Source organism: Protopterus annectens, chromosome 9.part0, assembly GCF_019279795.1.
Source record: "Protopterus annectens isolate FY-2018-M chromosome 9.part0, PAN1.0, whole genome shotgun sequence".
Lineage (NCBI taxonomy): Eukaryota > Metazoa > Chordata > Ceratodontiformes > Protopteridae > Protopterus > Protopterus annectens.
In genome coordinates, this window is record NC_056743.1 from 1,534,713,688 (window position 1) to 1,534,736,725 (window position 23,038).

General features: G+C 39.8%; 1 protein-coding gene across 1 annotated transcript in view; it reads left to right on the forward strand.

Annotated features, from left to right (window-relative positions):
* The window catches only part of LOC122812165 (guanylate-binding protein 1-like), a 789,313-nt gene that overhangs the window by 290,906 nt on the left and 475,369 nt on the right, over positions 1-23,038 (forward strand). Inside the window, exon 6 of the mRNA XM_044084488.1 lies at positions 1,762-2,042. Within this exon, the coding sequence (XP_043940423.1) occupies positions 1,762-2,042 (281 nt within the window). The remainder of the gene's footprint in view (positions 1-1,761; positions 2,043-23,038) is intronic.

The window sequence follows — 23,038 nt, forward strand, 5'->3', positions numbered from 1 at the left end:
AAACCTTATTACTGGATCAGGTTGAAATGTCAAGACCTTCTGTGACCCTGCTACGATGGTGTTGCATAACCACATATAAATACAGTTATCATTTTAGGTGGACATTTATTTAATACTTTTAACCACTTTGGTTTCAGAGTTCTTAGCCATACTATGATCATTTGAAAAAAATGGTTATAGGCATGCCCATTCTACGCATGCCTTTCAAATGCCACTTGACCACAGGGAGGACATGCAGACTCCACACAGAAGGCACTCCAGCTGAGAATCGAACGGGAGAACCTCTTGCTGTGAGGCAACAACGCTACCGCTGCACCACTGTGGCTTATATCTCAAGACACCAGTATGGTACAGAATTTGCCTAAACGTTATGTAAATGCTCACCACAGATATGCAGACAGTCTCATATACACCCCCACCCACCCCCACCCACATGTGGATGTGCATATGCACACTTACACGCACAGTAATCAGGCAATATGTAATACACTTTTAATGATCATCTGAGATATAAATAATAAAAGAGGTTTATAGCTAAAATTCCTGCCAGACTACACGATTAGCTTTTTTAGTGTGGGGGCAGATTAAAGGAGTACATTTTGTTCTGTTATGTTGCTGGTTCCCTCTTACCGATCTAGTATCATCCAAGTCCACCTGCTACACTGTAGTGTCATAAACCATGACCTTTGTAAGGAATATATAAAAACTTGCCACTCTGTCAACAGGACGATTGCAACAGATATGTGAAATGTAAATATGTGACTAAATCTGCTATGTGTTTTTATTAACAACAAAACATGTATACATTTTGTGTTATTTATTTTCAGCAAGATGTGTAAGTGCATATAGCTTGCAAGTATGTTCTCCTGTAAAAAACTGACTTTTTTATATAAGTTATGCTTTAGCACACGTACACACAGTACTAACTCTATAATTTGCACTCATGTAATTCTTGTGTATGTTATATTGTATAGTACATTACAATGAACAGACATGAGGCTAACAATTTATGCTTTGTAGAAATATAATTTAGGATCCTGGTGTTTTAGTACAGTAGGAGTCATGTTGCTTAATTGTTGCCCTCAGTTTTGGCAAGATTTTATTTTGTAGTTTTTTTTGCATCCTGTGCCTGTCTGTGTGTTGTTTTATGTGTATTATTGTAAGTTGCTGTAGCTTGTTTCAGTTATTTTATAGACTTATTGTTTACTTATAGTAATAGTCATATCCACACCTCCTTTTCCAAAAAAACTCATTTGCTGTTTTGTGAATTAGATCACAAATATGCCTAGATGTTACTGTGAGTTTACTTACCCCATCTATGATTTTCATTTATAATGACGGCTCATTGGTTGCACCACTTTAGGACATAGAATCAGTAAGTTGAAGTCAAGTCTTGACACACAAGTATAAAATTAAACTTTTTCAGCCTTAAAATTGGAATCACATTGAGTATAGTTTTAAATATATTGGTCTGTACCAATTTCTTTAACTTAACAGTGTCCTCATATTGTATGGTTAAATACCTATTTTGTCACATTTTTGTAGCTACTGCCATTCAAAATGTCACAGATCAAAATGTTGAGTAGTAAAATGAAATGTTCTAATGGCATGTGCATTTGCCTAAACAACAACAAAAAAATATGTGCTTGCTGGGAATGTCAGACATAATGTCAGTGAATTATCTTTGTTGTAGTTGTATTCTTCCATGATGTGGTACAGTATAATGAGGCTAAACTTACCCCATGTTTTTCTCCCTTACAGCCTGGGTTACTCTTGCATTAGAATATACTGAAGCATTAATGAGTAATGCTATTCCTTGTATTGAAAGCTCTCTGACTCGGATGACAAAAGCTGTCAATGAAGAAGCAAAAAAGGAGAGCATCAACGTTTATGACACTGGTATGAAATCAAAACTACAGAGGCTTCCAGTCAGCATGGAAAAAGTACTGGAATGCCACGAACGATATATGAAGGAGGCTCTTACAGAGTTTGCAAAGAGGTGTGTTCTGGACAAGGAAAAGCATTATGCACGAGAAGTTAATGTAAGTGGTTATGCTAACCATGCATATACTCTAAATGTACTTGCTAAGCTAGCTTTACATCAAGATTTTTTTCACCAAGACCAGGGCTGGTACATGACTTTGAATGCATTATAGGCTGACAGATCTGACAGAGCCAACTAAAGGAGGCCAGTCACTTCACCTTTATTATTAATCATATTGGTTCTTCTAAGGGTTGCTGAGTGCACCAGATCCCATTTTGTAGCAGATTTGTAAATACTTTTTTCCCCTCTCCTTTGTCTTTTTTGCCCACATGACTGCCAACAGTTAAGCTGTGCCCTACCAGGATAAGCCAATTCTTTCTTCCTTATGAGGGATTTATCCAGTAGCACACGAGGAGGTGAGAGCCTCTAGGCAGTCATGGAGGCAGCCCTGTGTGTTGCTTTTACCCTTGATGGCATTCTGGCAAATGAGTGCACTTTTTGGAGCCCTGTCTCCACCCCAAGTGGGTAAATATGTTACTCACATCACTAAGGGGACCCACTGTGCCTTTCTTCATGCAAGTGCATGCTTCCAGACACCACCTAATAAAGGCTACCACCAAGGGGTGACTTGGGGAGCCAAAGCCTGCTCCCAGGATATGCACCATATACCCATTTTTCCTCTGAAGGATGTGGCCTACATGCTTTCTGCTCCACCATCTCCTAATGATGGACCCATTGGGCTAACCCCAAATTTTGTTAAGTATATTTTGAAGCCTTTAGGTGCTGCTGTTGGAATTTGCAGTAGTTGTTGGTAGAGCATATTTACTTGTAAGAATTCGTACATTCTTCTTCATGGTAAAGTGAGTTTCTGTTAAGAAGTTTAAGAACCTATAACAAGTGCCCTTTATGGAGTGTAACTTGCATAGGTTTATCAATGCAATCTCAAAGGAAAAGCTGTATTGTGTTATACTCCTTGATCCCAAAATTATTTGGTAGTTATGGGTGTACTCTCTCTGGGAGATGCAATTGTACAGTCATGTTGAACTACTGACTTACAACTTGGACTTTATCAAAAATATGCTGAGATCTCTTTGGTTAAATTATGCATGCAGCAGGGTGGGCTTTATATTATTTTAGCTGTATTTATTGACTAGGGTAAAGTACTGATCAACATGGACTATTTTCACACTCAGCCCAGGAGCACTGTGTGGTTAAATGACTTGCTTAGAGTCACACAGTTGGGCAGTGGAGGCTAAGGGAATCAAACCTTGGACCACTGAACCACAGGAAGTGGTATGTTAAAAGCTCCTTTATTCTCTTTGCCAGCTGCCATATTAGTGGCCTGTTTCTTGTGTTTGTAGAGTGTAGTGTACACTGGATAGCCAAATCATCACATATAGAACTGAATTAATACAGGGAACGCCATAAATGTTATTGATCAACTTGGTGAATAGTAAATACCCCAAGACTGAGCTCTAGGGAACTTCCAAAAAGAATATTTACGGGACATTATGGGGTTGAATTCCCTGCTGATCTAAAAGTTCTATCTTTCAGGTAGCTTAAGAGATATGCTTACAACCATTTACATTAATTTCTTTTGACTGTTTTGATCCAGTCAAATGCTTATTCGGGGTCTAGGAATGTGACCCTGGTTAGTTTTGCAGCGTCCATTTCTTTTAGATTCAGGGTTGTAGTGGTTGTTCTGTACCCTTTCAAAAACGTGTGTTGGTCCTAAGATAGCAATCCCTGTGCTTTCCAGTGACCCTTTAAGTGTAGTGGAGCAGCTGTTTCAAGTAAGTCAAAATTATAGGCTTTAAAACTGAAGCAGCAGATGGTTGAAAAGGGTAGTCAATAAAATTAGGGATCCAGTTTTGGTAACTTCACATATATCTCTAAACTTAGTAGCTTATTATACTTGCAAGTTTATGTCCTGACTGACTTTAAGAAAATAGACAGATATCTGGGAAACTCAAGTCTTCCAAAACTTTCTTTGGAGATGGGGACTTTTTTGTTTAGAAAAACATGTGAAGAAGCTATTGAAACTTTAAATGATCGAACAAACAAGAAAAGAAAACTAGGACTGGATGGTCTTAAAGCTGACAGTTGAATGTATTCATAACTTAACAAATCTACTGAATTTTGTCTTGACCATTGGAATATAATATGAAAATTGGGTAGGGATGTAACTTTGCTTGAATCATAATGCCAAACATTCTTAAATCATGATCACAATTTATTTGCAGGCGTATTAGTGAAAAAAAAGATAGTAATGTACTCATTTGATTTAATAAAAACTGTTCGACTTCTTGACAATGCAGACCAAAGAAGTCAAAACCTAATAATCACTACATTTGATGTTGAAAAGGCATTTGACCAAGTAAATTGGGAGTATGTTTTCAGACTGATGATTCATATGGGGTTTGCAGAGGTCTGTTAATTTAATGAAGCCTTTTTAGCAGGGTTCTGATTTTTGGGTGAAGCTGGGTGCTAGGATGTTCAACTCTTTTTGTTTTATATATGGGACTAGGCAGGGTTGTCCCTTATACCCTCTTCTGTTTATATATTTGGAGCCTGTGGTGAACATCTTCAGAAGTCAGCCTTGCAGAGAAACAGGTTGAATGAGTTACATTTGAAACCATATCTCTTTTGCAGATTTGATTGTCTGTCAGATACAGACATATACTTGCTTTTGATGAACTGGGTCAGTTTTGCACAAATGTCAGGATATAAAATAAACAGAGGAAAGATGATCGCTGTTTGTGTTCATTATATCTTGCAGGGAGAGACTTGTCACTACTTTTCCTTCTCAGGTGGGTGTAATCAGCTAATGTAGTGATAACTTTTCATAAAGAATTCAGGCATAGTCATGGTTTAGTCTTCCTTAGGTTATTTCTGCAGAATGTAGGATATGGACATGCCCCCACCCCCAGATCATTAAAAAAACACCTTTATTGAATTATCACTTCTGACATTGGAAAATTAATTATATAAAAGTAATCAACTATATTAATAAGTTCACATTAACAAATATTGTACATCACATATATTTTATAAACAATGTAATGAAACCAGCATCACATAAATTGTTCAATTTCTGCCTTCTGTTAAACCTCATTTCTGTTCCAAAACATTTTTCTGCACGTATTGTTCCCACAATTTCCATTTTTTCTGTGGAATTTACTCCTACCCTTTTCTAAAGACCTCACTTCTTGTTCCTTTATCTTTTGTTACAATATTCACTACTTCAAATATGGTTGGTTTAGACCTTGATTTACAATTTCTAATAATTGCTGTTTTGGCAGCCACCATAATTAAACTTAACAAGACTTTGCAATGTCTAGGCAGTTCAGATCCCGTATCACAGCTCGTAGTTGCCCTCATTTGCTTGCCCAGTATTCCTGACAGGAAGCTGTGTGGGGATTTTTTAAAGCCTGCCAACCCATTTCACTCTGGGAACATGTGCTCCCAGGTACCTCTTTTTCCCCATTACACCCCCAACATTTGCCATATATCTGAGGAAAAAACGTTTTATAGTCTGCTTAAGCTATAAAAGTACCTGTGCAAACACTTCCAGACAGAAATCCTAAATCTTCTAGATTTTGTTGCATATTCGGGAGCCATAGATATGTCCTTGCATTGTTACTTTGTGAATTGCTTATATAACCTTTCTTCCCAGTCTTTTCCGACCTCCCCTGATTGATTCCTATAGTTATCATGGAATATTTTATATGCCCTCCTAAGTATCCCTTTTTAACAGCAGCTTCTGGTCTACCTTCAACTAAAAACTCAACCAGTGCAATACTGTTTGCAATATTTTTGCTTTACAGGTACCTGTTAATGTGAAAATTCAAGTTTGTTCAATATATACTTGTGCAGTACCCTAAATGATGCATGTAATGTCTGTGTCTGTCCTAGTATTCTTAAATAGTAATTGTATGTATGTTTATATGTCTCTTGCACTGGGAATGAAACAACATAATTTTGTTTAGCTGCACTATGTGCAGATCTGAATGACAATAAAGTTTACTTTGTGTTTAGAGCCTTAACTGTGTAGCTCTAAAATATCCCTTCAAATCAGGTAATCCTAAACCTTCTTGTTCTGTTGGAAGGATTAACTTATTCCACTTGACTTTTGCCCTGTTTACTTCCCAGATAAAATTCCTCAACCGTTTATTAATTACTAGCTACAACTTCTCCTATGGTTGATAATGATATACCTGACTTGTCTATAAAACTAAAGGGCCCCATTTGGTATGTACTAAACGAGACATTTACAATAACTGGAAAGGCCACAGAAATACCTCACAAAGAGGATCACCAGCCTCAAGCAGATGCCCTATGCAGACCGTCTAAAAAAAACTCCAGCTGTACTCTGTTGCATATCGCCTACTTAGAGGCTATCTCTGCCTAACATACAAAGCCATGTCAAACCCATGTTGGACATGCTAGACTTAAAGAAATCCCAACCCTCCAAGCCACATGCTCCAGGGACCTAAACCTTGTCACCACAATAAACAAAACATGCTGAAAGGATAGGTTCCTCTCCCAGAGACTACCCATACTCTGGAACTGACTGCCCACTCATGTCAAGCAGAGCACCTCATTAGCCCTCTTTAAGAAAAATCTTGACGATTGGATGGGAAATAGGAAATTCACCCCAGGGATCACTTCTGTAGCTCCGCTCGACAGGGGCACAGGAAAATAATTTTTGGATGGGGAAAGCCAGAGAATCTTTACTAGGGCCGATATTCTGGTACTTACCTATGAACCTATGACTAAAAACATTTTCACTGCTTGTATCCTGCCATCCATATCCATAGGCAAGAGCTTTCAGTTTCTCAGTTTTTGTAGTATCTGCCTGGTTCCTCTGTTCAAAGACAATCTATCAGAAGAGAACCCCTCCCACCCTCATATATCCTCCAAATTAACCTTATTAATTGTATCAGGAAAAGCAAATGTTTCTATTGCATTTCTCATAAAATCCCAGCCTACTTTGTCAAATGCTTTCTGTGCATCAAGACCCACCAACAACAGTGGAGTTTCCTTACATTGTCCTTTGATCCATATTTATCAATTCTGGCACCGTATTTGTCATTCTTTTGGCCATTATAGACATAAACATTTTATAATCAAGGTTTAAAATTGAAATGGGACTGCATGAAGTTGGGTCTGATGGATATTTACTGTCTTCAGGTATTACAACCACTACAGCTTTTCCTCAGGACATTGGTGCTTCCCCTCTTTTTAAACTACTCTTAAAGCCTTCCAGATCTTTGGCTTTCTTCCCTCCTTGCTTCCAAATTTCAGTTGGAATACCATCTACTCCTGGAGACTTTCCTGCAGATTGGTTCTACATCACCATTTTTCTAATTTCCTCCTATCTTTGTCGCAGGTCTCTTGTATTCAGATGAGACACTGAGGCACTCTAATGGGTTTAAGATATTTATTGTATATAAACACATCAGGAGCTGTAGCTGGAACATGTGTATTCAAGCTAACTGGCTGACTCATAACTTCAAACACACTTGCATCTGCATCTCCATTCATGTCTGCATTGAGTCTGACAGACTACACAAAATGGCACTGATCCTGCATATGCTCAGTAACTTGTATGCATGTGCTATCTAGCTACAGTGGCTGACTAGATACAATACACACAGTGATCTACATCCTCCCTCACTGATTTGTTTGACATACAGTAGGAGAACAAGATATTTTTTAACAAGCTAGAGATCACATTAACAACTGACAACAAGTGAATTCAAGTCCAAGTCGCTCTGCGTTTCGGGTTGGCTCTGGAAATTCTACCCAATCTGGTCACATAAAAGCTTTGACTGGGTTTAGCAACAGGGACAGTCTGGGGATTCCTTCTCAACTAGAACTTCAGAGGTTACATCAGGATTGTTTGAAGAAAGTACACTGTCCTCTGGAATTTGAAGAAGTGTAGGTCACTCTGAGAAACAGAGCCTTTGGCACAGGCAATCTGCTGTGTCACTGGTTTGGAGACTGGTAGTAAGTGTCTTTGATTCCTTCTGAAATCCATTCCATCAGATTGTATGATGTAAGATCTCAGTTCTTCTAAAAGGTTTTGATGATACCCAGTCAGTCATATCTTTTAGATGTTTGCATTCTCACAATCTCTCCCTGTCTTAATGGTCTAAGAGGTTTGCTGGACTTATTGTAGTACAACTTTTGTGACTGACGTTTTCTCAGAAGTTGAGCCTTGACCATTCTGTTGTTCTTTACATTTGGTATTAACAGTTGCTTACTGATTGGCAAAGTTGTTATTGTCTGTTTGGACATTAATCTCTGAGCAGATGAACCAAGCAAGTTATCTCAAGAATGTTTTTGAGATTAAGTAGGTTAACAAAAACATTGGTACCATCTCTCTTGGATTTCTCCAGCAAATGTTTTGCACTTTGAACTGCACACTCAGCTAATTCATTGGACTGTGGATACTTAAGACTACTAGTAACATGGGCAAAGTCCCAAGACTCAGCAAATTTCTTGAACTGCCTAACTGTGTACAATTGTCATTTACAACTTTGTGCGGACTACCATGGACAGAAAAATGTCTCTTCAATTTCGTAATGAAAGTGCTGGATGTTAAGTTAGGAAGAAGGTCAATTTCAAACCAATTTCAATAAGTCTACTAATACTAAGTAATATTGACCATTCCATTTGAAAATATCAGTAACCATCAGCCATGGTAATTCAGGAATCTGGTTTAGCTGAAGTGGTTCTTTTATTTGGTGCAATTTAGTACTATAGCAAATTGAACATGCTAGAGTTTCTTTCTGTATGTCTTTTGACATAGAAGGCCAAAATAATATGTCTCTTGCCCATCCTTTGGTTGAATCAGTACCTGGGTGACCACAATGCAGAATTTTGATATATTCCTGTTGTAATGTTGTAGGAATTACCACTTTAGGTCCTTTCATGATTATTCCATCTTCCATAATGAGCTGATCTCTGTAAAGAAAATACTTCTGTTTGTCATGTGGTAAACTAGTTTGTCATGCTGGTCATCTGTGACTGATAAAATGTCGCAGCTTCTGGAGAATTGGGTCTAAGCAGTATGATTTCTGAGTTCCTCAAGATGTAACGAGGAACATTTTCTGACTTCCATGACTTCAAAGTCTGCTTTCTCATTTACATGCTGTTTTGTTGTTTGTATGTGTGCTCTTGACAAAGCAGTAGCAAGGTTCAGATATTTGCAATTTTAACACCACGTGTTGCAGGTGTGCTGAAGCTGTATGTATTGGCTTTTTTAGAATTGTCACTAGAGGTTGGTGATCAGTCTTAGTTTGAATAGGTTTGCCATAAATATAATCATTGAAGTTCGAACATGCGAACACTACTGTCAAAAGCTCTTTTTCAATTTGTGCATACTGCATTTCAGCTTGGACTAAAGTTCTGGAAGGGTAGGCTATTGGTATGGCTTCTTGAAGACATGCTGCACCAAGAAAGAGTTACAGGTTTGTGAACATCATAATTTCTCAGTGTGGGTGGACTGGCAACTTTCTGTTTCAGAACGTCAAATGCTTTTTGGTGGTTTTCCAACCAGGACCAACTTACATTTTTGTGTGTCAACTCATGTAAGGGTGCTGAAATCTCACTCAGGTCTGGGATGAACCTTCCTAAATAGTTGACCATACCAAGAAAACGTTCTAAAGAGTTCCATATTCTTGAACTGGCATCTCAAGAATTGCTGCTTGCTTAGATGGATCTGGTTGTAAGCCAGAACTGGTAAGCAAATGACCTACATAGGTAACTTCTTTCAGTTTGATTTTTACACTTATGAGGATTCAGTTTGAGTTACTTCATGTGCACAGTCTAGAACTTTCTTGAGATCTCTACCATGTTGGTCTTCAACATTGCCCCCTACAGTAATGTCTGCTATGATAGCCCATGGATAACCTGAAAAAATGTGTTTCATCACACGTTGAAATACTTCAGTGGCAAAACTGATCCCAAATGGCATTCTCAAAAATTTGTATCTATCAAATGGTGTACTGAAAGTGGTTAACAATGAAGATTTGTGATCCAGCGAATTTTGCCAAAAGGAACTATTTGCTTCTAAGACTGAAAAAACAGTGGCATTTGGCATGAGAGCATCTACTTCTACTGTGCGAATTGGATGATGACGTTTAAGTGCTTTGTTAAAGTCTCTTGGATCAATACATATTCACATATCATCTGAGCTTTTCTTATGAGCTATGACCATGGAGGATACCCATTCATTTAGTTCTTTTACTGGAGTGGTTACACTCAAATGCACCACTTTAAGTTCTGCTTTTATTTTGCTTTGCATTTCTACCAGAACCTTCCTTGCTGGTCTGACAACTGGGCTTACTTCATGGTTTAACTTCATGGAATATGTGACTGGAAGTTTGCCAAGCTTATCTTTGAAAATATCAGCATATTCACTGAAAATATTCTGTGTAAAACTATCATTGTTGTTCAGACTACTAAATGCAGTCAGTCCCATTCTCAAACTGTCTTTGAGGTCTAACAATGACTGCATGTATCTTTTGACTATGTAAAACCGCAAGTCATAGCTGCCCCCAACAGAATGGCATGTGAGAACTACTGCACCGTCAGTTTGAATCTCTTCACCACCATAAGCAACTAGCTTTTCACACTTTGCTGAATCAAGTTTCTCACCAGCTTTCACCCTGGCAGACATTTGTGCTGATATAACATTGCACTTGGATACAGTGTATCCTTTAAGCTCTACAGGTTTTCCATTAATCCTTACAGTACAAAATATTTCACTCTTTGCCAATAACCGATAATCTACTGTGTTAACTGTTTCTTCAGTCAGAGACATAGAAAGTTTGCTCACAGCTCTATTTGTTCTACTTGCTTCTTCGGATGCTGTCTTTTAATAACAGTATATGCCACTTTAGACTTGGAAAGCCTTTTGAAATGATTCCACTTTTTACATTTATGACACTGCTGACCAAAAGCTAATCACTTCTCTTGTTTAGGATCTTTACTGCTTCCACAATTACAAGAATTAACAATAAGGCCTGGTGTTGTGGCCTCATTCGGTTTATAGTTAAGGTTGGGTACTACCACACCCTTTGTTTTTTTTTCTTTTTCATCTTAGCTTTATGTTGTACACTATCAACATTCACAATGGCAGACACTGCATGCACGTTTGTCTCATTCGTAAGTATATTTGAATGCTTTTCTGTAAGCTCATATATTTGACAAATCTCTGACATTGCTCATTATTAAATCACTGTCAAGAAGCAAAATATTTCTCACTGCATCATTATCAACACCACACACAAGCTTGTCTTTTATCATCTCATTTCGTAGATCACCAAATCTGCACGCTTTAGTTTTATTTCTCAAGTCTGTAATATATACTGCTATAGTTTCACAAGACTTTTGATTTCTTGTTTAAAACATGTGCCTTTCATAGGTTCATAGGTTCATACTAGGCTATCTGCCCTAGGGCATTTATAAGCCTAGCCAGAGTGTGTTTGGCTTTCACCACCCATTTTAAAATAATTTTGCTATGCCCTTTTTCGAGGTTAGTATACTGTGCCTCTGTCTAACAGTGACACAGAAGTGATACCCGAGGTAAACCTACGATCTCCCATCCACTCATCAAGATTCCTCTTGAAGAGAGTCAATGAGGGACTCTGCCTAACCTGGACTGGGATTTTATTCCAGAGTGAAGGGAGCCTCTGGGTTATGAATCTGTCCCTCCAGCATGTCCTATTTATTTCAGTGCTGAGGTTCAAGTCTCTTGAACGCGTAGCTCGATGGGATTTGGATTTTCTGAGGTGCAGCATGTCCATTAATTCCGGGTTGGACATGGCTTTATACGTCAGGCACAGATCGCCTCTGAACAGGCGGTATGCCACTGAGTAGAGCTGGAGTTTCTTTAACCGGCAGCATATGGCATCTGTTTGAGCCCTTTGATCCTCTTGGTGAGGTACTTTTGGGGTCTTTCCAGTTGCTGCAGGTGTCTGGTAAAGTACATCCCAAAAGGGCATTGTACTCAATTATGGGCCTGATGAGGGATGAGTAAAGAGGCACGATGACCTCCCTGATCTAGATGTGAATCCCTTCATGATTAGGTGGGCTATATAAAATGTTTTTCTAACCACTTTGGCCACGTGGTTGTCAAATGAGAGATTGCTATCAACTTGGGTCCCCAGGTCCCTAATTACTTCTTCTGTACTTAATGGATTACCACCTATGTGGTAATTTGTGGGCACTTTGTTTTTGCCAAAGGGGATGACTATACACTTTTTGGCGTTTAGCTTGAGGCCATGGCTCTGGCACCAGTTGTCTGTTTCTATGAGGCCCTTTTGGAGGATGCTTGTGTCAGCTGGAGTGTCGATTATGGTGCCCAGTTTGCAGTCATCTGCAAACTTGGTCAGCCACAGTCCTTCCGTGTTGGCCTGTACCTCCGAGAAATATATACCGAACAAGAGAGGTCCCAGGACTGAGCCTTGTGGGATGCCACTTGTAACTGGTTTGGAGTCTGACATGGCTCCAGCAATTCTAACCATGTGGGTTCTGTCCTTGAGCCAGTTTGCAACCCATCTAGTGACATAGGGGTTTATATTTAAGCTGGTGAGCCTGAGTGGGGTATTGTATCGAAGGCTTTTGCGAGGTCCAGGTAGGCTGTGTGGGCCACCTTCCCCTCGTCAATGGCCTTAGTGACTGTTTCAAATAAATCAACCAGGTTTAAGAGGCAGGATCTGCCCTTAACAAAGCCAAACTGGGTAGGATCCAGTGTCTGTAGGTCCCCAATATCTTTATTTATGAGGTCCATGATGATCCTTTCCATAGCTTTGCAGACCAAGCTAGTCAGGCTTATGGGGCGATAGTTTCCAGGATCCGTTGAGGCACCACCTTTGTGGAGAGGGACCACTGTTGCTGTATGCTACTCTTTGGGTACATATCCTGTAGTAAGGCTGAGATTGAACAGTAGTTTTATGTTTGGGTTTAGCTCTTCTTGGAGTTCATGTACGCGGCCGTCCGGGACACCGTCTGGTCCCATTGATGCTGTGTTTTTTGCTTTGGAGAGGGCAGCTCTTACCTGAGCATCTGAGATGTCGGGGGGGCAGCACTCTGCTGGGATAGATATTTGCCCTTTTGGTGAGGGGAGTTTGCGCTGAACCTGTCAGCTAAGATGTTGGCATTGTCTGTGGGTTCGATGTATTTTTTGTGATTTTGGACTAATTCTGAGCATATCTGGGAATTCCCACCCAGGTTCCTAACATAACTAAAGAAAGCCTTGTGATTATCCTTAGTGTCCTGTGCAATTTTTCTCTCAAAGCTGGCCTTAGACGATTTTATGAGTGCCCGTAGTTTTTTTGCTAATACTGATCAGAGATGCCTTCCCTTTTTGGGATTTTGCTCTATCATGTAGTAGCTTCCTCCTTCTATTGTATAGTTTGTTTATGGCTGGGGTCCACCAGACAGGACGTCTGCCTTTGAAGGATTGGGACTTGGTTTTATTTGGGATTGTATGATCCATGCATTCCTGAAGGTGTTCATAGAATGCGTTTATAAAGGATTCTGCAGTCTGGGCTGCATTTTCCACAGGCCCGGGGCTTTGAAGGATGCCACCTCGGTTTTGAGGAGTGTGAAATTTGCATTAGAGAAGTTTTTCACTGTGGTTTTCAGGGCAGGGGGTGGAGTCGGGATGTGAATATCCAGTGAGATTAGTTTATGGTCTGATCTTACCAATGAGGGATACACTTCTGGTCTGGAGCATAGAGTCCCCATGTTGGTGATGATCAGGTCCAGTATGTTTTCCCCTCTTGTGGGAGTGGTAACAAGTTGTTCCATAGCATTTGAGTTTATAAATTCTAGGAACCTTTCAGCTAGGGTGTTGGAGCTAGAGTAATGCTCCCAGTCTATGATTGGGTAGTTGAAGTTGTCCAATATAATGGTGTTTGGAGAGACCTTCATATTTTCCAGTGTTCTCAGGAAGGCTGAGTGGGGTTCCTGGGTTTGGGAGGGTGGTCTGTAGCAGGCTATAAACTGGAAGGCAGTTTTACCCACTGTTAGTTGCACATGGATAGTCTCTGATGCTTCGTGCTGTGCCACCAACCTGGAGGTGTGGGTATCTTTGACGAATATTGATACTCCCCCTCCTTTTTTGGTTCGGTCCAAGTTTTGGGGCCGAAAAGCATGGTATGAGGTATAACCTGGTAGTGCTGGGGTACTCTCGGGAGCCTTGAACCAGGTTTCTGTTACTGCACAGATATCGATGTTCTCCATGCTAAGGAGAGTTTCGAGTGCGTTTCTGTTACTGCACAGACATCGATGTTCTACATGCTAAGGAGAGTTTCGAGTACTTTCCATAGTAATATTCATTTGAGGGTTGCACATTTTTCTAAATTTACATTTTATGCACTGTTCAGCCTGTATTGCAATATGGTGGTTCTCCCCCTTCCCTGCATACACGGCAGGTGCATACACAATAAATGTTCCCTTTCAATGGCTACTGAGCCAGCTAAATTAAGAAGTATGAATGCTCTAGTACATGCACTTTGTCAGAAAATGCAGCCTGTATGAAAATATCATATTCTTGCTCAAACACTCGCCAGTTCTCAGCAGTATTATTATAAAACACCAGTGGTCCAGGTCTGAGAAATCCCTCTCCCATAACAACAAAATTCATTTCAATATAAGCATAGGTACTTGTAAGTATGCTCAAATGTACAGCAATCTCTCTGAAAAGACTTCACTTTAACACTGCAAACACTGGGAACATTCGAGCCACTTCAGATACGTTGAAAAGTTTCAGTTAATGCAAAAAATTAGTACATTGCAAAAAAATGCGATTGTTTTAGCCCTTTCGTGCATTTTGACATTTCAGAAATTATTCCAAACACGTTTTTATTTATTTTGAATACTTATATCAGTATGTCGCAGTTTCAGACATTTTGTTTATCTCTGTAATTATTTCAAACATTTTGGATGCTTCACCATGTGACATCCCTACACTGGGCCAGTGATCAAGGAGCCTGAATCCTCACCATTGACACTGGAGAGGGATGTGGACTTGGAATACAAATGGATGCACTCATTATTTCCAGATGCTGACCTCTGCATCAAGCACAATTTCCCTTAAGAGCACACAGACCACACACTCAGCCCGGACTCTCGATCTCTCTGTCTCCCTCCAGGTCCCCACTGGTACAGCTATAGGGTTTGCTCCTCAGCTGAGTGTCCAAGCCAAGAGCTCCAGCATCCTTTCTGTAAGCCAAGTACTTCATGTCCCTGCTCCAAGTAGCTGACATACACACACACACACACACACACACACACACACACACACACACACACACACACACACACACCTGGGAATGGCTGGCACAGATTTACCTGCTCTGTCCCCTTCTGCCCAAAGTATTAAGGTAGTTATCACTGCCACCAGACACTCCACAATCAGCTACTATAAGGCCCTTAACAAAGGGTGTCCAAGTATACTGTGTAATATTAATACTAATACAAAAGGTAGTACACCAAGACAGCTGGACCCACACAGTGTCACCAAATAAATATAAGCACTGTCAAAGGTTAAATACTTTCTACAAGGACCAGCCACAATAAAGGTTGTAAATATATTTAATAATAAATAATAAAAGCCCATGAAAATACTGAATATATATTCACAGTAAAGCACAGAAAATATTGAAAATAACATTGATAGACAGACTCAGGCAAATAAAGAAATACAATATCTAAACTAAGCTTCACTGTATTCCTAACTGAATCTAGGAAAATTACTATTCCCTAATAACTTGATAGAGCAAGGCACAATTAAATACTTGAGCAGTCTTTCTAGTCAGGTTCCCCAAAACAGAATACTTCCTCCTCAGAGATTACTCCCTGTAAAATATAATATCCAAGATGGCTTGCAGAATGACATCTTCTGGTCACCTGACTCTAGGTGCTCACACTATTCCTCTTTGAACTGAGACAGAAATTTAGCATAGACAGCTAGAGTACATATCTAAATGTTTATGGCAGTGCATGGGGCTTCTTCTCTTTTTACTGAGCTAATGAACAAAGGCTTCTTCCAGACCCACCATCTCCAGTCCTATTGAACACTCTGGATGCCATTTTAATGGTTTAACAGCTCATTTACATTTCCCTTATTTTTCTTAAAGAAAGCTAGCTGGTTAATCTTTGCTGTCCCAGTTCCTTTATTAAAACATATACAGTTTATTCAGTCAGAATAATACATGTATATTTCTTTTCATTCCATCTGGATGCACTGTTGATACATTTAAACACAAACAAACCTCACAAATACATTTTCAACACAAGCATCTGTACAAATCAGTTTGATATATAAATGACATATAATTATTTACAAAATTCCAGCTAGCTGTGTTGGCACAAGTTATACATCCACTGCCTTACTTCTGGCATATCTTGCAGTACCTTCTGTTGTCAGACTCCAAATAAGTGGTGACTGAAAATCATTTAAATGAGTTTAAGTACCTTTGAATAACCGTTGATCTATTTGTGAGTTAACTCCTGTATATTCCTCCACTTCTAACTTCATACCTCATTGTTTGCAAGGTGCTTCACTTCGGATCCCATTCTGACACTATGATGTGTGTCTCTTGTATTCAAATGAGACATTGAGGCACTGTGATGCGTTTAAGATGTTTATTCTTCATACGCACATAAGGAGCTGTAACTGGAGCATGTATTCAACCTAGCTTGACTGACTCATTACTTCAAGCACACTCACATGTGCATCTCCATTCTTGACTGCATTCGCTCTGACAGACTACACAAAATGACGCTGATCCTGCAAGTGCTCAGTCACTTATTTACACGTGCTGTCTAGCTACAGTGGCTGTATAGGTGCTATACACACAATGATCTACAATCTTAACTGTTAATTGTTGAGCCTTGTCTATCTCTAACATTTGCATATTTAAATCTTCCATAAATATTTCCATTTGTGCTTTTTTTTTTTTGGTTTCTCCATGTATCTGCTTTATACATATTTTCATAAAATTTCCGTCATATAGCTAATACCTCTACAGGATCTATGATTATTTTTCTTGTTATGGGCTCCCTACGTTTGGTAATAACACAACAACTTTTTCTTCTCTTTGTTTCCTAAGCTGATTTTCCAAAAGTGTTTTTATTGTTGAGTTATCAAAAAACATTTGCTTTAACAGCAGCCTTTCTAAACTAACACATTTTAACCAGGTGCTGCCTTATTTTCTCTTTAGCACCCTGCAATTGCATCTCTTCTTGTTCTGTGATATTCTACTTGTTGTGCAATACTTTTTTTTATCAGCCTCTCTAAATTATTCTTGTTACTTCTTAACCATGTCACCTTTTCTTTTATTTCTACCCTATTTTAAACCCCACTTTCATTTTATCCCAATCACTAGCTGTAACTCATAGAGTGCTTTCTGTTTTTCATAATAACTCCTGAATAATTTCCACTATCCATTCCTTAAATTCCTCTCATTTTACAGGTAGGTGGAGAAGTGCCATTGTCTCCTCTTTACCTTATTACCCTGCACTTTCATATTAGTAATTACTGGCACATGATTTGAAGTAGTTATTGAACATGTGTCAAAGCTCTCAATTAAATGCACATGTTCCTCTGAAATATAATTTCTGTGTAGTGTTGCCCAGTTATTGTACCTTGGGAGATATGTCAATTCTGTCCGAGTTCCTGCCACTGAATTCACGTCTTCCATTCCAATTTTTTTCATAATTATTTTTCAGAAATCTACCCTCTTTTGTTATATTTTCCTTTCTAGGTTCCCAGATACATCCTCATTGTTGCAAGTCAAGTTCCAATCTCCATCTATAAGTAATGGTCTCTGCTGAATGCTGATTATTTCTCTCAAATTTTAAGCTCCAAAATATCAGTTTTAGGTGGAATATAAATACCTGTCAGTGTAATCCTCATCCCTTGCCAGTAACCTCTTACTGCAACAAATGTGCCATTATCTTTTTTCCCCATCTTCTGTCATTAATGAGCTCTTCTAACATTTAATATAAGTACTTATATTTTCCTTTGACCCTGATATTCTGCGGAATATCCATCCTGAAATCCTTTCTTTATCAAATTCACATGTTCATTTCTTTCAAATGCTTCTCCTATAGCATTGCTTTTTGCACTCTACATTTCTTAATACAGTTAAGTTTTTTATACAATTAGGTTTTCTTTTCTTTTTGCCTATACCTCTGAGACTATTCACATTCCAGGATAATATGGAACATTTTGCTGTTATGATAAGAAGTCATTATTCCCACCTGTTTTATATGACTGCTTTTTTAAATGCCTTTTTCCAGCTTTTGTGATACATGCACCCACTAATGTTTGGCAGGTTAATTTGTAGTACTGATGTTATTTGTGTTTCACTGTTGCAGTCATTACATTTGGGTAATCTGCTGGCAGGTTGCCCTCAGTCGGCCTGATTAACAAAGTCTTGGGTCCTGCGTCAGTTACTGTCCCTTCTTCCATGACGTCAGGTCGCCAGGGGTATAAAACATGCAGCCGACGTTATTTTCATCGGTCTTTCTTGCCGCGCGGTGCCCAAAGCAGAAGCAGGTCGCAAGTGCCAGTTGGCCGACTCCTGAAATTTTCATTTTCGAGTTTCAGAACTAAAGTCTTCAACCTAAAGCTAAGTACCCCATTGGAGAAACTTTTTCTTGCTCCTTACCGATGTCAGTAAAAGTTAATAATTGTATTACTTGTGGGAAGCAAATACCTCATAAGGATTTTCATTTGTACTGCATTCCTTGCCTAGGCCCTGACCACAACGTTTTGTGCTAAATTTAATCAACGCACTATTAAGCGCCGGTATATTTTTGCATCTAAATATTTTGGCTCAAGATTTAACTATCCAGAAATGTCATCGGTTAGCAATCTGACTACCGGAATACACAAAAAACACAAAGAAAAAGACAGAGATAGACCGTTGAGGTCCAAAACCGACAACGAAGCTTCTCCTAAGCCAGTCGCCAGTTCGCCGGTACTCAGTGAGGTGCTTTCGCAGCCCCTTATACCCGATACATTTGATTCGCAGGCCTCTACTGAGACCCATTCAGAGTCTGGTATGCCGCGAGACACTTTAAGTATTGAACCCGTGGAAGTCTCTACCGTAGATGGGTCCGGAGGTGCTAAGCAGGCATCGGCTTCTGAGGGTGTTTTCAGGCCTAAAGATTTGTATATTAAACCGACGCCATCTTCAAAACCTAGGCCAAAATCAACTTCTATGTCTAAAAAAACGATGCTTGGGCCATGTGCACAGGCTCCTATGCTTAAAAAACAAATTATCAAAATGGCTGAGGATTTAATTACCTTGATCAGGGGTTCCCATCCCCCTCCTGCTAAGAGGCCTAGGCAAGGCACTGACTATGAATCATCAGATCAGGTTTCTATTTCTTCTGATTCCTTTTCTGATCAGGAATTATCTATCCCACCTTATGAGGACTCTGATGCAGAAGAACCCATCCCTTCTGCATCTCCTCATGAGGAGTTTTCTTTTGGAGAGACTTTGCATACCTTAAGGGAACACTTTCACTGGGAGAGTCAGGATTTCTCAGAATCTAAAAAGAGGCTTAGGGATTTCCTTCTTCTTCCTCAGCATAGGCCTCTGGCTATACCTCCTGTTCTAGACACTGTTGATGATGTTTTCTCAGAATCAGCATGGCTCCTGATTCCCTGCCTCTGGCTGCCAGTAAGCCAGACAGATATTACAGGGTTCCTGACTCCCACAAATTCCTTTTTAAAAACCCTACTGCTGACCCTGAAACCATTTCTCCGGGTCCCAAGGGCGTTAAGGCCTCTACTGCTAAAAATCCTACCTTTTCTGATAGAGACTCCAGGGTGCTGGATAGATGGGGTAAGAAGGTTTACACATCTGCAACCTTGGCAATCAGGGCTTTAAACTGTCAGTTTCATGTGCTTAAATATCAGCAGCATGTCATGGGCTTAAACAGAAAATGATGTTGATTTCTGACTGTGTGGAAAATAGTGTTTCAGGATTTATTGCATTCAGCTGAACAAGTTGGAAAGCATACTTTGCAATGTGGTTTTGATTCCTTGGAGGCCTCTTGCAGGGCCGCTGTAACTGGATCTGTGATAAGAAGGCATGCTTGGCTCAAGGAGCAAAATCTGCCTGATCATGTTAAAGCAAAATTGTTGGATGCTCCTTTACAACAGGACAGTCTGTTTGGTAATAAGGCAGACGTTTTGAAAAAGATGGAAGATAAAGCTAAATCTATGCAAACTGTAAAAGATTTCCTACAAGTGCAGCCGCCCAGGTTCAGTAGGCACTGGCCTACTAAGAATTGGTCCTTTCCAGTTCCCACCAGAGCTGCTCAGGTCAAACCCAGACACTACAAAAGCTCCAGGTTTCAGTCACAAGGAACTTACAGAAGAAAACAATGGGGTGCCTCCACCTCCAAATCTGGAAGTAACAAAGCACCTCCCTACGGTAAACAGTCTCAATGACTTCCCTCTGCCATCACCAAGCACTTTGGGGGGAAAACGGGCACTTCATGCACGAAATTGGCATCTAATAACCCAGGACAAGTGGGTTTTAAATATAGTATCCCAGGGATACAGATTTCATTTCCACACGTTGCCAATCCCAAACGAATGGCCAGATCTGCCTCCAAAGCAGTGGGCAGAGGCCCAGAAACAAGTTATGTCCCTCATGAATATGGGGGCTATTCAACCAGTACCAGAAAAGGAAAAGGGACAAGGTTTTTATTCAAGAATTTTCCTGGTACCCAGAAAAGACAAATTATGGTGTGCAATTCTGGACTTATCCATTCTAAATACATTTCTGGACATTCCAAAATTCAAGATGCTGACTCTACAACAGTTACTGCCTATGCTAGGCAAGGATGCCTGGTTGGTAACTCTAGACTTAAAAGAGGCTTACCTGCATATCCCAATCAGGGAATCTTGCAGAAGATACCTCCGCTTCAAAGCAGGCTATTTGCATTACCAGTTCTCTGCACTGCCCTTTGGCTTATCTACTGTGCCCAGGGTCTTCACAAAGTGCCTGGCACCAGTAATTGCATTTAGCAGACAAAGAAACATTCAAATTTATCCTTACCTGGACGATTGTCTAATTCAGGAAGAAAACAAGGACACACTTCTGCAGTGTCTGGCATTTGTAAAAAGGCTTCTAACTTGTCTAGGGTACACCATAAACGAAAAGAAATCACAACTGGTACCCCCACAAATAATTACATTCCTGGGTGCAAGCTTGAATACAACTGCCCAGATGACTTACCTCACGCCAGAAAAACAAATTCAATTGATGACTTACTTCAAACAAGTGGCCACAAAAACCCAGCTATCTGCTAGACAAATTCTGCAGGCCTTGGGGTTCATGGCTTCCTGCATTCTACTAATTCCATATGCAAGACTGCATATGAGGAAACTTCAATGGTACCTAAAAAGCTTATGGAATCAACATTGTCACAGCCTGGAAATAATGATTCCTATCATTCCCTGCTGCAGCAAGAGTTCCTATGGTGGGCAGAGGCCTGTCACCAAAACAAGGGACTGTCATTCATTCCACCCCCTGCCACCCAAACCTTGACTACAGACGCATCAGATTATGCTTGGGGGGGCACATCTGGCAGGAAGATGCATTCAGGGTGAATCAAATGCACCTACATATCAACCAGAAAGAGATGCTAGCTGTACAGAATGCTCTGACAGCCTTCAAGGACTATCTTCATCCAGGACAACTGCTGATAAAGACGGACAACTCCACAGTCATGTGGTGCATAAACAAGCAGGGGGGTACCCATTCCTACCCCCTTTGCAGACTACCATGGCTTTTTGGAACATGGCCTTGACTTACCAAATACATCTACAAGTTCAATTCCTGCCAGGAAAGCAAAATACTCTGGCAGACAAACTAAGCAGAAATCTTATGGACCCACACAAATGGAAATTGGATCCACAAATCTTTAGCATGTTGACATGCAAATGGGGGAGCCCAGACAGATCTTTTTGCCTCACCCAAAAACTATCAGTTGGACAAATTCTGCACAAGAATTCATCACAAAAAAGCTTGTAAAGTGGATGCTCTATCCTTCAGCTGGAAAAACCTATCAGTCTATGCCTTTCCCCCTCTGCCTCTGCTCTCCAAGGTCTTACTAAAAGTTAGACGAGAAAAAACAAAACTGATTCTGATTGCTCCAGACTGGCCTCACCAGCATTGATACCCGCTCCTACGCAATATGTCACACCTTCCTCCATGGTACCTGCCTCAGACACCTTATCTACTGTCTCAGCAGAACTATCAAATTCTGCACACTCAGCTCCAAGCTCTGAATCTTGCAGCATGGCTAATCAACTAATTTCACCAGTTACATCACTCAGCAAACCTGTGATAGATGTAATTTTGGAGGCTAGAAGGCCTAGTACTAGAAAATCTTATGCTGATAAATGGAAAAGATTCTGTACCTGGAACCAAGCACAAGGAATGAACACAGCAATGCCCAATATTCAGAACCAACGAAGCGTTCAGTATACAAATGTCACCAAAAATGTTGCTACAAGAATGCCAGTCCACGGACTGCTGAGGTGATGAACCCACTCGAAATCAAAACCACCAACAATTGCAGACAGCACAAAACATTGGCATAAAAAAATCTCCTTTTAATTGTTAAGCGCTTTCACCCACCTAATGTGGGCTTCATCAGAACATCTAATTACATTTTTGTTACAGTTTAAATACTTCATTTTGGTGCCAGCTGAATAGTACATGTTTTCTTAAAGTGATAAGTGCACCAAAATTACATGTCTATAAACTGTTGTACCCTAATACATAAATGCGTTCCTATGCAAAAATACTTTAAAATGTTAAAAACAAACATTATTAAAATATTATTATAAAATGCACAAATCAATACACTTCACAAAAGGCATGCTGTAAATGTACCCTTTGACTATTCGCTGAATATTTTTAATTGTTCACTGAATTAAAGTGCTTGTGTGCTGAACCCAAATCCATGTACAAAATCATTCAGTGCATCAAACAGTGT